Source organism: Giraffa tippelskirchi, chromosome 14 (genome assembly GCF_054371585.1).
Source record: "Giraffa tippelskirchi isolate mGirTip1 chromosome 14, T2T-mGirTip1v1.2.pri, whole genome shotgun sequence".
In the NCBI taxonomy this organism is placed as follows: Eukaryota; Metazoa; Chordata; class Mammalia; order Artiodactyla; family Giraffidae; genus Giraffa; species Giraffa tippelskirchi.
Genome location: NC_137288.1, coordinates 68,594,090 through 68,607,923, shown reverse-complemented (window position 1 = coordinate 68,607,923; position 13,834 = coordinate 68,594,090). Strand labels below are relative to the sequence as shown.

The 13,834-nt window shown below is 45.7% G+C and overlaps 1 protein-coding gene across 28 annotated transcripts in view; it reads right to left on the bottom strand.

Annotated features, from left to right (window-relative positions):
- The window catches only part of NEDD4L (NEDD4 like E3 ubiquitin protein ligase), a 429,120-nt gene that overhangs the window by 38,904 nt on the left and 376,382 nt on the right, over positions 1–13,834 (bottom strand). For 15 of the 28 annotated variants that reach the window (XM_081562954.1, XM_081562953.1, XM_081562950.1 and 12 more), the window contains 3 exons: positions 13,578–13,775; positions 7,662–7,739; positions 6,191–6,245 (listed from right to left, as the gene is read on the bottom strand). In XM_081562954.1, the coding sequence (XP_081419080.1) occupies positions 6,191–6,245; positions 7,662–7,739; positions 13,578–13,775 (331 nt within the window). Of the gene's footprint in view, positions 1–6,047; positions 6,102–6,190; positions 6,246–7,661; positions 7,740–13,577; positions 13,776–13,834 lie in introns of all 28 variants that reach the window. The other 13 variants (XM_081562949.1, XM_081562958.1, XM_081562955.1 and 10 more) reach the window with 3 other exon arrangements.

Sequence of the window (13,834 nt, the reverse complement as noted above, 5' to 3'; positions counted from 1 at the left end):
AGCCTGGCGGACTACAGTCTGTGGGGTTGCAAAGAGTCGGACATGATTGAAGTGACTTAGCACATATTAATTAAAATGACTTCATGGATTGGTGTGTGTGTTGGGGGGGAGCAGGCAGGGATGGACTCACATGAAAGATATGGGGAGGGGAGACGGGGGAGTTTTAGGAACTCTAAGTTGCGTTTAAAAAAAGGAAATTACTGGTTTGAGAAGAATATTCTATTTCTGATATATTTAGTAAGTGGACTGATAAGAATAACTAAAACATTTGGTTTTAATGACTATCCCAGGAATTTTTTGAAGTCTGGTATGGTAACCAGAGCAGAGGTAAAGTATGAAAATAAAGCTACCAAAGCACAGGTCAATTGCAGATTCTAACAATTCGGTAGAAAGTTACATGAAATGTTTCAATGTTTTAGAGAACACTGATGGAAGTAAAAGGCATTTTTGGTTCCTCACTTTGAAAACAGTTTTCAGAAAGTAACAGCTTCTATTGTGATGGAGAACAAGAGAAAAGAAAACTAAATAAAGGAAAAATAGAGCTGAGTAAAAACTGCCTTGGACTATATATAGACTGGGCACCATTATCAAAGCAGAAAATAAATGAACTGCCACCTACATATGACAACTCCTGATCTGTCCAGATGGGAACTCTGAGCTGTCATCTTTGACACCTGCATCTGGATTTCTCATGGGAAACACCTCAAACCCAACTCTGCCCGAGTCGAAGCCATAATCTTCCAACACCAAAGGGGTTCACAGAACCTTGTCTTCCTCGTTAACAGCATCACGATCCATTCCTGGTTCAAATCCAAACCTGCTACCTCCTCTGTCCTCCCCTCAACCTTTCACCACGGTGGTCAAGCCTGTTCCCACCTCTCACTGAAAAGGATTCTCTGTGGAACACCTGCCTTTCCCTGCACTGCTTTCTAGGTTTCCCTGGCCTCAGGCTCACTCACCCCTGTTCAGAACTTCCTTTACAGCTCTGCCAAGAGACTTTCGAGAGAACAAATTTGACCACGTCAGTCCCTTCCGGATAGTCCCTCAGGTGCTCCTGTCTGGCTGGGGGAAGGACCCGAATCCCCACACCTGGCAGGCTCCCGCTGAACTTGACCCTGTGTCTGGCTGGCTCGTTGCATGCTGGCGGCTTGCAAGCCCACTGTGCTTCTCTAATCACGGTGCCACCTGCTTTCTCCCTCCTGAAACCTCTCTTTGTTGGGCGTGCCCAACTAAAGCTCACTCACTATTTTGGATCCACTGGAAAAGTCACCCATTCCACAAGGTCCTTCTCTTGCAGCCTCCCTCCCCACCCTGGAGCCCAGCACTTGGACAGAACAGGCTCATTCTCCTAAGGCAGCACTTAAATACTTTCTGGCACTCCCGACCTACTCAAACTGAGCCCAAGGCGGACAGGGCCCGCATGCTGCTCATCTCTGCGGCTCCCTCTCCACCACTGAACACATTTCCCAGCACGCAGCAGGAGCTTGGGTTTTTTTACATGACCAAATAAAGTGGATGGTGAAAACAAACTCCTTTTTAAAACAGTCTAAGCTTTCAGAACCACACACAGTTCTGTCTGGTTATCATAATCATCGATTTTGCACTTAGGAATTATCAACGTAAGAATGTCAGTGGCCAGTTACCCATTCGGTCCTGAAACATTTGAACCTAAACTTGCTTTTTGTCTTTGAGCCATAATATTTCAAATAAAGGGGCAAGAATGAAGTAGAAGAATGAGACTTAGTCCATTTAGATACTATTAATGGCTTTCGTATGGCTTCCCTGGTGGTTTAGATGGTAAAGAATCCGACTGCAATGCAAGAGACCTGGTTTCGATTCCTGGGTCGGGAAGATCCCCGGGACAAGGAAACGGCAACCCCCTCCAGTCTTCTTGCCTGGAGAATCCCATGGACAGAGGAGCCTGGAGGGCTACAGCCTATGGGGTCACAAGAGTCGGACACAACTTACTGACTAAACCACCACCACCAACACCAATGGGTGTGGTACGACTGTTTGCAGATGAAAACAAGATCTTAGAGCACCCCTGGAATTTTATTTTCTAGCTTTGTATTGATATATAAGCTGCCGGTGGCTAAATCCTCAGCATCTGGGCATCTCAGGTCTTTAAGAAGAACTGTACAATTCCTAAGAGAGGTAGGGATTCAGTTCAAGACCCTCCCTTAACCTTTTACACCAGGCTTGAAACGTCAAACTATCTGATAAACTGAAAGTGTTAGCCCCTCAGCCTTGTCCGACTCTTTGTGACCCCATGGACTGTGTAGCCCGCCAGGGTCCCTCTGTCCATGGAGTTCTCCTGGCAAGAATACTGGAGTGGGTAGCCATTCCCTTCTCCAGAGGATCTTCCTGACCAAGGGACTGAAGCCGGGTCTCCTGCATTGCAGGCAGATTCTTCACTGTCTGAGCCACCTGGGAAGCCCAATCTGATACACGTCAGCCAAATCAATCATGGACTCTGAAGAGATTAGTATCGAGCATTTGTGCTCTTCTGAAATTAAATCTTTAAGGTTTTTAATCTTAAAAAAGTCTCACTTCTTAAGAATTTATGAAGCAGAAAATAAAAAACCTAATGAGTTGGAAGACAAGTGCACAGCTGCCTCCTACAGTCAGCGCACAGTCACGAGCCCCAGAGAAGTGGAGACGGACGAGTCTGAGCGCCTCACAAGATGCCTGTTCTCACAGCCATGTGGTGGAGCGGGCAGGGCTGGTCTCTGTCCTGCAGGCAGCAGCAGAACTGAGATGCTTAATTTTGCTGGAACTAAGATTTGGGAACAGTGTTTAGAAGGAGAGACTGATTTGGAAGGTAAGGAAATTCCAGGTAATTCAACCCATTTTGGAGTGGTTCTTTGTACCTGATCAAGTGTCTTAAAAAGAAAATAGGTATGCTGCATTTTTCAGATTAGACGTTTTTTTTTTTTCAGAAAGGCATATGAATGGAACTCTGTTTCATTGATATGTACCTCTTTATTGCTTCCCATTGAATAAACCTTGACAAAGTGGGGAGAAACGGCAGAAATGTTACATTACCAGCTAACGTGCGTGCGTGCTAAGTCGCTTCAGTTGTGTCCGACCCTTTGTGACCCCATGGACTGTAGCCCGCCAGGCTCCTCTCTCCATGGAATTCTCTAGGCAAGAATACTGGAGTAGGTTGCCATTTCCTCCTCCAGGGGATCTTCTCAACGCAGGGATCGAACCCCGCCTCTTTTATCTCCAGCATTGGCAGGCGGGTTCTTTACCACTAGTGCCACAAATATCATATTGGCACAGCTCAGGCCAGCCAGGCTCCATCTGTGGTCTATAGCCTATTGTCTGAGTCCTGGGAATGAACACGGGGAGGCTCCCAAGTGCTGTGTGGTCTGGAAAGAGGAACCGGGAATGTCGAAGTCGAGCTTGGAGGGACTGATTAAGAATTAGGAACTGCCCAGGCATTTAGCAAGGGACTACCCTCTCCAAACCAGGGGCTTCCCTGGTGGCTCAGACAGTACAATGTCTGCCTGCAACGCAGGAGACCCGGGTTGGATTTCTGGGTCGGGAAGATCCCCTGGAGAAGGAAATGGCAGCACACTCCAGTATTCTTGCCAGGAAAATCCCATGGTCGGAGGAGTCTGGTAGGCTACAGTCCATGGGGTCACAAAGAGTCGGACATGACTGAGTGACCTCCCATCAGCTTCTCCAAACAGGAGGTGGGGGGCAGGCCTGAGGGTGGGGCACCGTTTTGCTGTTGTCTCTCAAGCCAAGTTCTCCCCGCTTTCTAACCATGGACATCAACTTCCTAACAACACCGGCACCACCGGCTGGCCGAGTCACCGCTTGTCAAGCATTCACTTCATCAGGTCTGTGCACGCCTCCAGAAAACCAGTCCATGATTTTTCATACTTCTAATGTATCCTAGTGTAACCCTTTGCAATTGTGCTTTTCTTGTTCCTGGGGCCTTGCAGTACATCAGGACAAGTTCTCTTCAGGTTGACCTGGCATCAGATCACCAGCCAGAACACGGCCACAATGCTGTGTGAGGTTCTTTCTGAGCAAAAGACCAAGGTTGTGTTATTGGTTAAGCCTTTGTTTTAATAAAATGGTCATTATTACTCGTACCTCTCTTTGAAAAGTGAAACAGTAATGCATGAGAAAACAGCAAAGAAGACTGTCTTTTGTTTTTAGTGGGAAAAAGGGGTGTGACTATTTTAAGCAAATTATGCTAAGAAACAGCAGAATTATAAATAGAATATTGAGGGGAAAAGTGGGAGGACACATATTTTAAAGCACTTATGGCAGCAGTTTTATGCTCACTAAACCCTGGGAAGTAGGCAAAAGTCAGCGTATTCACTGGTCAAAGATAAAAAGGAGGCTTATGTACCTTAAACTATCATCCCTAAACATCCAGAACTTCTATTTTGATTAATTCTGAATTGTTGGGCTTCTTGTTTAATTTGATTGATAAAAACCCTCAAACTCCTGTGCCTCAAAGCAAAGTTCTCTCTACAATGCACAGGTGGCTTAGGAACCCAGGAAGAGGACCTGAGACTGGAGACAGCGACAGGCTCCACCCGTAGGAGGACTCGGGCCAGACCTTCCAATCAGCTCAGCAAGGTGCCTAACTAACCAATGCAACGAGGTAGGAAAATGTGAGAAACCTGATGAAAATGAAAGAGGAGAGTGAAAAAGCTGGCTTAACACTCAACATTCAAAAACACTAAGATCAAGGCATCTGGTCCTATCACTTCACGGCAAATAGATGGGGAAATAATGGAAACAATGACAGACTTTCATTTTCTTGGGCTCCAAAATCACTGAAGATGGTGATTTCACCCATGAAATTAAAAGATGCTTCCTCCTTGGAAGAAAAGGAGGACCAAAAAGGACTCTATGACCAACCCAGACAGCATATTAAAGAGCAGAGACATTACTTTGCCAACAAAGGGCCATCTAGTCAAGGCTGTGGTTTTTCCAGTAGTCATGTACGGATATGAGAGTTGGACTATAAAGAAAGCTGAGCATCAAAGAATTGAAGTGTTTGAACTGTGGTGTTGGAGAAGAGAGTCCCTTGGACTGAAAGGAGATCCAACCAGTTCATCCTAAAGGAAATCAACCCTGAATATTCATTGGAAGGATTGATGCTGAAGCTGAAACTCCAATACTTTGTCCACCTGATGCGAAGAGCTGACTCATTTGAAAAGACCCTGATGCTGGGAAAGATTGAGGGCAGGAGGAGAAGGGGATGACAGAGGATGAAATAGTTGGATGGCATCACTGACTTGATGGACATGAGTTTGAGCAAACTCCAAGAGTTGGTGATGGACAGGGAGGCCTGGTGTGCTGCAGTCCATGGGGTTGCAAATAGTCAGACACGACTGAGCTACTGAACTGAAGAAAATGTGAGGCTGGGCAACCTGGTGTAGACTTAATGCTCACGTTTATGAACCAAATGAAAACAAAGATCAAAATACTATCAAATCACACATGTACATGAACTTTAAATCTACTTGAAAACTTCTTTTTAACATACATTTTCAGAAGGTTCAAGGGACATACTTATATGATCCCATGGAGAAAATGTCACTCCAACAGGGGGAAAAAAAAAACCCCACAGAACTAATGCCTAAAAGCAAACCTTTATTAGTTTAACTTTTAGTTGGCACAAGACACCACACGTTTATTCACAGGAGCTGGAGCAAATGTCCGCAGCAAGTGTACTACAATTTCAAGAAAAGAACTGCGTAGGTATTAGTGTGCTGGGCACAGGGAAACATGCTGTGAATAGAAAGTAAGTCAGAGCGGGCGTCTTGCCACGAGACCCCTGAAGGCAGAGTCGAAAAAAACGTGACGGCTGCTTCAAGCACTGCTCATTCCATAGATTTCTGACTTGATCATCACTTCTCATCTTATTTTCTATTACCAGAGTGTATTTATTAAAAGGGCAAAAGTCAAGGGGTCGTCAATGGTAAAAAAAATTTTAACTAAAAAAAAGTTAATAGGTCACAAGGTCAAACTGGGTCGAGCTGCTTTAAGCGAACGCGGGGCACGGACAGTACCGTAGGAGGGCACTGAGTCTCTGGCATCGTCCTCGCCACATGACACCTGGCTGCCTAGACCGAGAGTGAGACGACACAGCTTTCACGGTCACATCTGAGTTACCCTCCTCCCCACCTACGGGCCCGTGACAGCGCCTACTTACTGTGGTCAATGTAAAACGTCCGGCCATCCAAGTGAATCCTCTCTTCCCAGCCAGGCTGGTATCAGGGGAAGAGAGACAGAGAACACAAATATTAGCCAGCAGTTCCGAAATCAAAGGCAAACGCTCGAGACTCGAGGGCACCTTCTCCCCTGGGGTAAATTTTTTCCATAAAGAATAAATGAAATGGAAACATTTCAAATGAACTGGTGACAATGCCCAGCGACACACTTCAGCACATGCTCTATAGTCTCAGCTGCACTTGATGGATGATGAACAGGGAACAGGGGTTCTTATTTCAACAGCTTCAAAGGGAAACTCCAACACACTCTGAGGTAGTTGAGCCTGGGGCTGAATAGTTCATTTAATTAAATGTATATTTATTGAGTACTAAAGGGAGGAGGAAGGTTGATATAAAATGTGAGAGACGATGCTATCCTCATGTCATCAGGTGGTTGATCAATCTAATACTGCAATTCTCTGTCGTGAACTCTCACTACTTAGGACTCAGGAACCAACAGATCTGGATAATTTTTCCAAGGTCAGGCTGGTATGCTTTCATTATCTGGACCGTGCCCACCTGCTATGGAAAGTCTAGAATCCAGCAGACCTAGACAGCCTGCCACCTTTCACCGTCTAAACTCTCTCTCCAGTCTCTCCTCTGGGCTCTTTCCGTCTAAACCCCGGAATCCAACATTTGGGGAGTGTGGGACATTTGTATAACCTGATGAATAAAGACTTCACCCTGATCTTTCGAGCTTCAAATTTGGCTGTGCATATAATACCATACAGCAGGCAACAGAAAGGTTCTTGGGAACAATCACCAAAAAAAATTCCCAGCACCTTTCTACTTTAAAGTAGTCTTGGAGCGGGCACCACTCCCCCAGCTTTCCGCCCCGTGAGGGTTTTTAAAAAAACTGGGGGGTGGGTGGGTCAAGAAGAAAGCATGGAGAAGGTTTCATTCAAAATTTAACTTGGAGTGAATAGCTCGTCTCTCACTCAGGCCCCAAAAGAGAACTGATAAAAAATTAGGTTTATAAACAGTCATCGACAAGGGAGAAAAACTTAAAATATCTGCAGGATAAATGGCTTAGAGAAACCTTCTGTGACTACTTACGCCTTTTTCTCCCACAGTTTTTAATATTTTTATTCCTATGACTAAATCAGCAGTATGGATGGAAATCAATGGTTGCTAAGTTACAAAATAAATGTGTGCTGCTTGACTTGTCACCTGCAGAGAAAGCCTCGAACATCCTAGCGGCAAGGCGTACCTTCCACTAGCGAGAGGGCAGCCATTCCGACACCTCTTTCAGAAGAGCTATGTGCGGTGTAAACTGACTCTGTTAAGAACTTACAGACCAAAGTGACTCAAAACACCTGGAGAAGGAGAAGATTACAGGGCTTGCCTATCAACACTGAGCCCATGACTCAGCGAACATTTGCAGACTGGTCTGCGTGTCCCCAGTGTACTCACAGGAAGAGGGCCAAGGTCATTGGGGTTTAAGGACGCCTTTGACCGCATGTGTACTGGAAATTTCAGGCGTGGATCTTCCTGAAAGGAAAATGTAAAAGGCAGAAGATGTTAGGAGTGACTGTCTGTGAGTAGCATTGGTCCTCCACTTCGGGAGTTGTGTGCTCCGCAGCAACCAGGGTGCCTGTACGTGGGGATACACTTCTGCTGCGTGGGGAGGGGAGGATGCCACCTCGGTGTAGGAAGCCTGACACCCCAGCTCTCAAAAAAGATCCCACTCTTCCTCCTTGTCCTCGATGAAAGGGGGAGAGTAAGAACGTTTAAGGAAAAGATTTTCCCAAGACCTGGAGCAGATGGAGAGGAAGAGGGTTCCAGCAGTGATGTTACCATGGAAACCAGAGTGGAGGATGCAGGTGAAGATGAGGCTCTAGTCCACAGGGAGGGGGTGGGGACACTGGTTTGTACAGCTCCCTGTGGACCCTGAGCTCCGGGTGAGGGGAGCTGGCCTGTTAGCAGCTTGAGCACTTGAGTTGGCTGTTGCTCCCTTCCACCCTCTCTTCAGCTAAAGCTCAAAGTCTGAATTTGGTCTGACTGCTCAGTCATGTCCTGCCCCAGAGTTAACTGGCAACGTCTTATCAAGTTACATCCCTGTGAGAGAACGTCACTGGGATTCTTGACCAAGTTCTACAAATTAGATCTTAAAAGTTCACAAAATACTTTTCTTAAGGGATATGCTTTATCAGATACCACACAGAACTAATGAAAGAAAAATACATACCCTGACATCTTGGGTCATGCTTTATAACTTACAAAGAGCAGTCAGACGTATGATCCTGCAGCTACCTTGCTAGGAGGCTGGGCACATAATCTGTGCTCCCGTAGACAAGGAAACCGAGTCTCACAGAGAACAAGAACTTGCCCAGAGCTTCTGGTTTAGAGTCTAGCAGCTGCCCCTTCACTTATACAGACCCAATTAAAAATGCAGGGCAACCTAGGGAATCCCTATTTTAAACTCAAAAGATTAGAAAACAAACAAAATGATAATCTTTTAAACTCAAATGACTAGAAAACAAAACGATAACATTATTAACCAAATTAGCCTAATAGAAAAACAAAAAGTCATCTTAAAATCTTAAAAAAAAAAAAAACCCTGTATTTCAATAATGTTAAAGCCTTTATTGCTCTTAAAATTACTAAAAGGTTTTCTGCCTTAGCATTTTCCCAAGTCAGTGAGAAAATGAAATAGTTGGTATAAAACCAGGAAAATAATAAAACTCGCTTATGGTTGGAGATATGAAGTTACATATGATTATATACCAAGACTGTATTAAACATCTCCTGGATTATGGAGTGTGACTGCTAATGGGTATGGGGTTTCCTCTGGAGGGATGGAAATGTCCTACAACCGATGATGGTGATGGCTGCACAATTGTGTGATGCTCTAATCATTCCAAGGTATATTTTAAATGGGTGAATTGTATGGGAGGTGCACGATACCTCGACAAAGCTTTAAAAATGTTTCTCCCAAATGAACAGTATAAACCATTAGTATCACCAGATAATAACAAAGTGACAGATTTAGGAGGCTGGCAAGAACAATGACAACAAAAATCACACACATACAAATCAACCTGTGCTTTCTGTCAGCTATAAGCAAACTGTTAATAGAAGCAATAAATCATATTAGCAGTTTTTGATGGAAATTTATCTTGAACCTTTTAAAGGGATAATTAGAGGCCTTAAAGAAGTCCAGTATTCTATAGCATACTGGAACACCTACAGTGTAAGTAGATATACAAGTAGCTTTAGGATTTAGAAGGTCCAAAAAGGGGATCATCTGGTAAACGTTTGTGACTGCTTTGTCATGGAAAGAGGAAAACCTTAGAACACTGAACTCCACCAAACACATCCAAGGCTAACTGTGAGCTGGCCCAAGTAATGCTCCGACCATGGGGAACCCCGGGCCCCCCACAGCCCTGGATGATGCTGGATTCAGAGAAAGTCAGGCTGGGATCACAAAGCCGAGGCTTCTGGATGCTCCATGCTTGGAATTACACTCGCAGGCTACTGTGAAAGACAACCAGCTCTTCTGGTAAAGAGCTGCTGATTGAAAGAAGATAAACAAACAAACAAACAAACAACTGCAATTAAACAAAAGTGACCAACCGGGGATGGGGGAAGAAGCATGAAGAATAAAATCAACTCCGTTTCCCAGGTCTGCTAAAATGGCCTGGCGTGGAAACCTGGAGCTCACAGAATGTGAGGGCTGGAGGCACCTGGGGGCTCACGTGATTTTATTATACCAACAAAATCAAAACACTGGCAGTAGCTGCCATCCATCACGCTCCATGGGCTCAGCCTAGGGGGCCCCACGGAACCACCCTCCCACCGACTCCCCCAACCGACAGAGGGCGCAGCTGGCAGGGCAGGAGAACAGCCAGGGACAACCTGAGGGATGAGTCAGCAGGAATCCTAGCGAGGCCTCGGATGACACGAATATGAACGAACGAAACACACAACGCGTGCTGGGCTGTTCTCCCTTGCCTGAGCACAGGAAGAGCCTGCCTTCACAATTACATCAGTATTTCACAACTGCTTCCCTCAAATACAGTTGAAAGGGCTTTTAAACAGAAGGGAAAGATCAACATAAAAAAACAAACAAAAAAAAGGTTTCGGGGACTTCCCTGGCAGTCCAGTGGTTAAGGCTTCACCTTCCAAGGCAGGGGGCATGGGTTCAATCCCTGGTTGGGGAACTAAGATCCCACGTCTCCCCTACCTGCAATTTCTTAGTGGATTTATTTAAAAATAGATAAAATAAGAGCATGCTGGCTGGTTGAAAAGACAGTGGTGCTTTTTCCATCCTGGGAGGGAGCAACCACCAGGCCTGGACCACAGTGGCCTTTATTAGTTTGGACCTGGGTAGAAAAGAAAACTCGCCTAACACTTAATTAAGGTGCAATCTTTCTTATTACGGAAAAAAGCCAATGCTTTGTCCTGTAAAAGACATAAATATGTTCCTACACACATGCTTTGACACACTGAAGCCTCCTGTAATCTCTTCTCACCTCCCTAGGGGTCTCCGGGAGATCCACAGCCGCCCCACCCCGGTGGGGACCAAGAGATGCGCATTTGACATGTCTGACTTGATTCCCAACAGCAGGCTAGCATCCTGCCTCTGTGATTCGTGAGGGCAAGAGGCCATGTTTTATAAATAGACTCAAAGGGGGTGTGTGTCTGTGTGTGTGTGTGTCCGACTCTGCGACCCTATAGATTGTAGCCCAAGAGGCTCCTCAGTCCATGGGATTCTCCAGGCAAGAATATTGGGGTCAGTTGCCATTTCTTCCTCCAGGGGATCTTCTCAACCCAGCGATTGAACCCGCAGCTCCTGCATTGGCAGGCGGGTTCTTTACCACTAGTACCACCTGGGGAAGCAAAGGGAAGGTTCCTCTATCAATGTATACAAAGGAGAGGCTTCTGGTTAGTGCAGGACTCAAGAGCTCATGGGGTGCAGAGGGAAGACGGCCATCTTCATTCCTCTCGACCAGTCTGACCAGCTTTTCTTTCTTTTATGATAATGCTCAAATCTAAGAATAGCTGCTCTCTCTTAAAAAAACAAAAACAAAAACAAAGCAACCTCCAAAGCAACTCAACACAGGTTTTAAGCCGAAAATTATCTTCCCATTTCTCCCCATCCCTCCACCTTTTGTCAGAATAAACAAGTGTTCAGAGCGTGTGCTCTGCCAGCAGTGTTGTGGATGGGCCTTTGTTTAGCGGGGATAACGCAGCTGCGTCAGGACATCCGCGCTGAGCGGGGAAGGGTGGTGACGGCTGGTGGAATTCTCTGTTGCTACCTTCAGGATTTTCATGACGGCAGCCGTGACAAAATGTTGTTTTAACAAATTGAAATTTGAAAATCAGTGAGTCACGAGTATCTGGTAGAAAGGGGCAATGGGAAATTCAAACTGGGTTTCATTCAGCAGCAACGCAGGCAATAAATAAAGCTGGTGCTATTTAACAGAAAATCTGCCCAGCTGCAATTACACTGCAGTTGTGGCGTGAAAGGCTGTGAAAAGGTTAGGGGATTTGATTACTAAGCTAGTTCAAATTACTAAAATCATAGCTTATGTTGGCAAGCCACAGTGGCTCCATATACTAATCCATCTACTTTTACAATATTTACCCCCTATTTCTGGAGCTCCCAGTTCTGGCTGAGGAACTGAAATCCCAGCAATGCTGTAGCAAGTAGAAATGGGTTCAGTAGCAGGACTGCTACAGGTTCTACGTCCCTGAGAGGGGGAAAAAAAAAGACTTTAAAACCAATCTCTATCACTCTGTTTCCCAAGGAGCTTCCTATCTATTACTCTCCTGTTGCCACAAACCTGTAATCTTATCTTTAGATGAAACTGTTATTTATTATATGTCTGAGAAGTAGTGATGAGGTTAGCAAATGAATGCTACTAGATCTGAATTTCAAATTCTCTCTGCAGGTTATTCCTTTACTTCAAAATTGGAGTGGTTCTCACTAAGGGGTGTTGGGAAATGCCTGGGGGCTTCCGGGGTTATCAGTATGATGGGTGGGGGAGGGGCAGTGGCTATTAGGATTCGGCGGCAGGGGCCAAGGATGTTAAATATCCTGCAGTAACAAGCACAGTCCTGCCCCAAGTGCTAAGAATGTCCTCGTGAAGACACAGCGTACCATGATCCATGAGATCTGAGAGAGCCTAATCCAATTCTCAAGGGACTGAATTACCATCATGCCATGGGCAGAGTGTAAATGACAGTCCAGGTCACTTGGGTCCAAGTCTCTTCCTTCACATGATACTGCTGTTCTAGCAACGGGGTATATTTGGTGTCTTCACTAGAAGTGGGAATTTAAAGCATGTGTTTACTCTTGGTCCAAGACCAAAGAGCCAGGGCCAGTGGCAATCACCAAAATTCAACCAGATTTCACATAATCATCGGTTCTAAACAGCAGTGCAGCACATAAAAAGACTGAGCCCAACTCCATACCTGTATAGTCAGCTGGGGATATAAGGGGCAGGAAGAGACACAAAGCTTCGGGAGCCTCAGAGATAGTCGGAAACCTGAGGGCCCACTTCAGGTTAACTATTGGCCTGGACACGAAGCGGCAGCAAAGTACCACTGACCGTAAAAAGAACTCGATGCCGCCTTCAGTAGCCACCACCGACTGCCCCGAAGAAAGGAAGAGCGGACAGAGGAACGTCAAGATACGCATACGTCCTTTTCATTAATCTCATTTTTCTCAGAGTTAATACAACACCCATATTCTCCCTCATGCGTAATTCAGGGGTACGAGGACGAGCACTGTGATTAAGGAAAAAAAAAACAACTGCGACAAGATGCTCACAAAAAAGAGCTACCAAATGTACCAAGTCTCCTAACCCATGATTAGAAGAACGTAATGTAGCACTGGAGTGTAAAACACTTATCTGATGCAAACCGTAAACACTAAAAGGACACATCAAATAAAAATAAGGATGGGTACTGGCCACACAAATGCAAAAAGAAAGTGACCCAGAAAAAGTCTTTGTCAAAAGATTGGAATTCCTAATAAAGTTATAGCATCCTAAGACAGGAAGCGGCAACATCAAAATTCCAGCAATACGGAGCACTACCTTTTTTCCAAAACATGGTAAAGTGTCAACACTGGAGCTTCCCACGAGTGCTCTAAGGAAAAGGCGTCGATACCCAAGGTGGCCGAGAGCCCGCGCCTGTAAATCAGCCACCGCCACCAGCCCCCACGTGCAGAGTCGAGACGAAGGCTCAGGAGACCCTCCGGGAACACGCTGTGGTGCCGGGAAACTTCTCAGCAAGCACCATGGACACCGAGTCAGGAGATAGGGGGATGGACGCCAGACCTCGGGGTGAAAGTGGAGCCAAAGAAAGCAGCGGCCTTACCCACGTCGTGGTCTTTGTGTTGTGGTCAATGAAGAAGGGCCGGCCGTTGGGCGCTATCCTCATTTCCCAGCCGGGCGGCAGGAAGCTCTGTGTGACTTTGTGTTGTGGTTTGGGGGAGTTGTAAGGTGATGGCTGTGGGGACTGTGGATTGGAAAGGGTATCTTTCACAGCCCGACGTACGGGTGAGTCCTTGGCACCCTAAGGAATAATAATGAGCGTTAGAACTCTCATCACGCACTGGTTCAGAGGGGTCAACA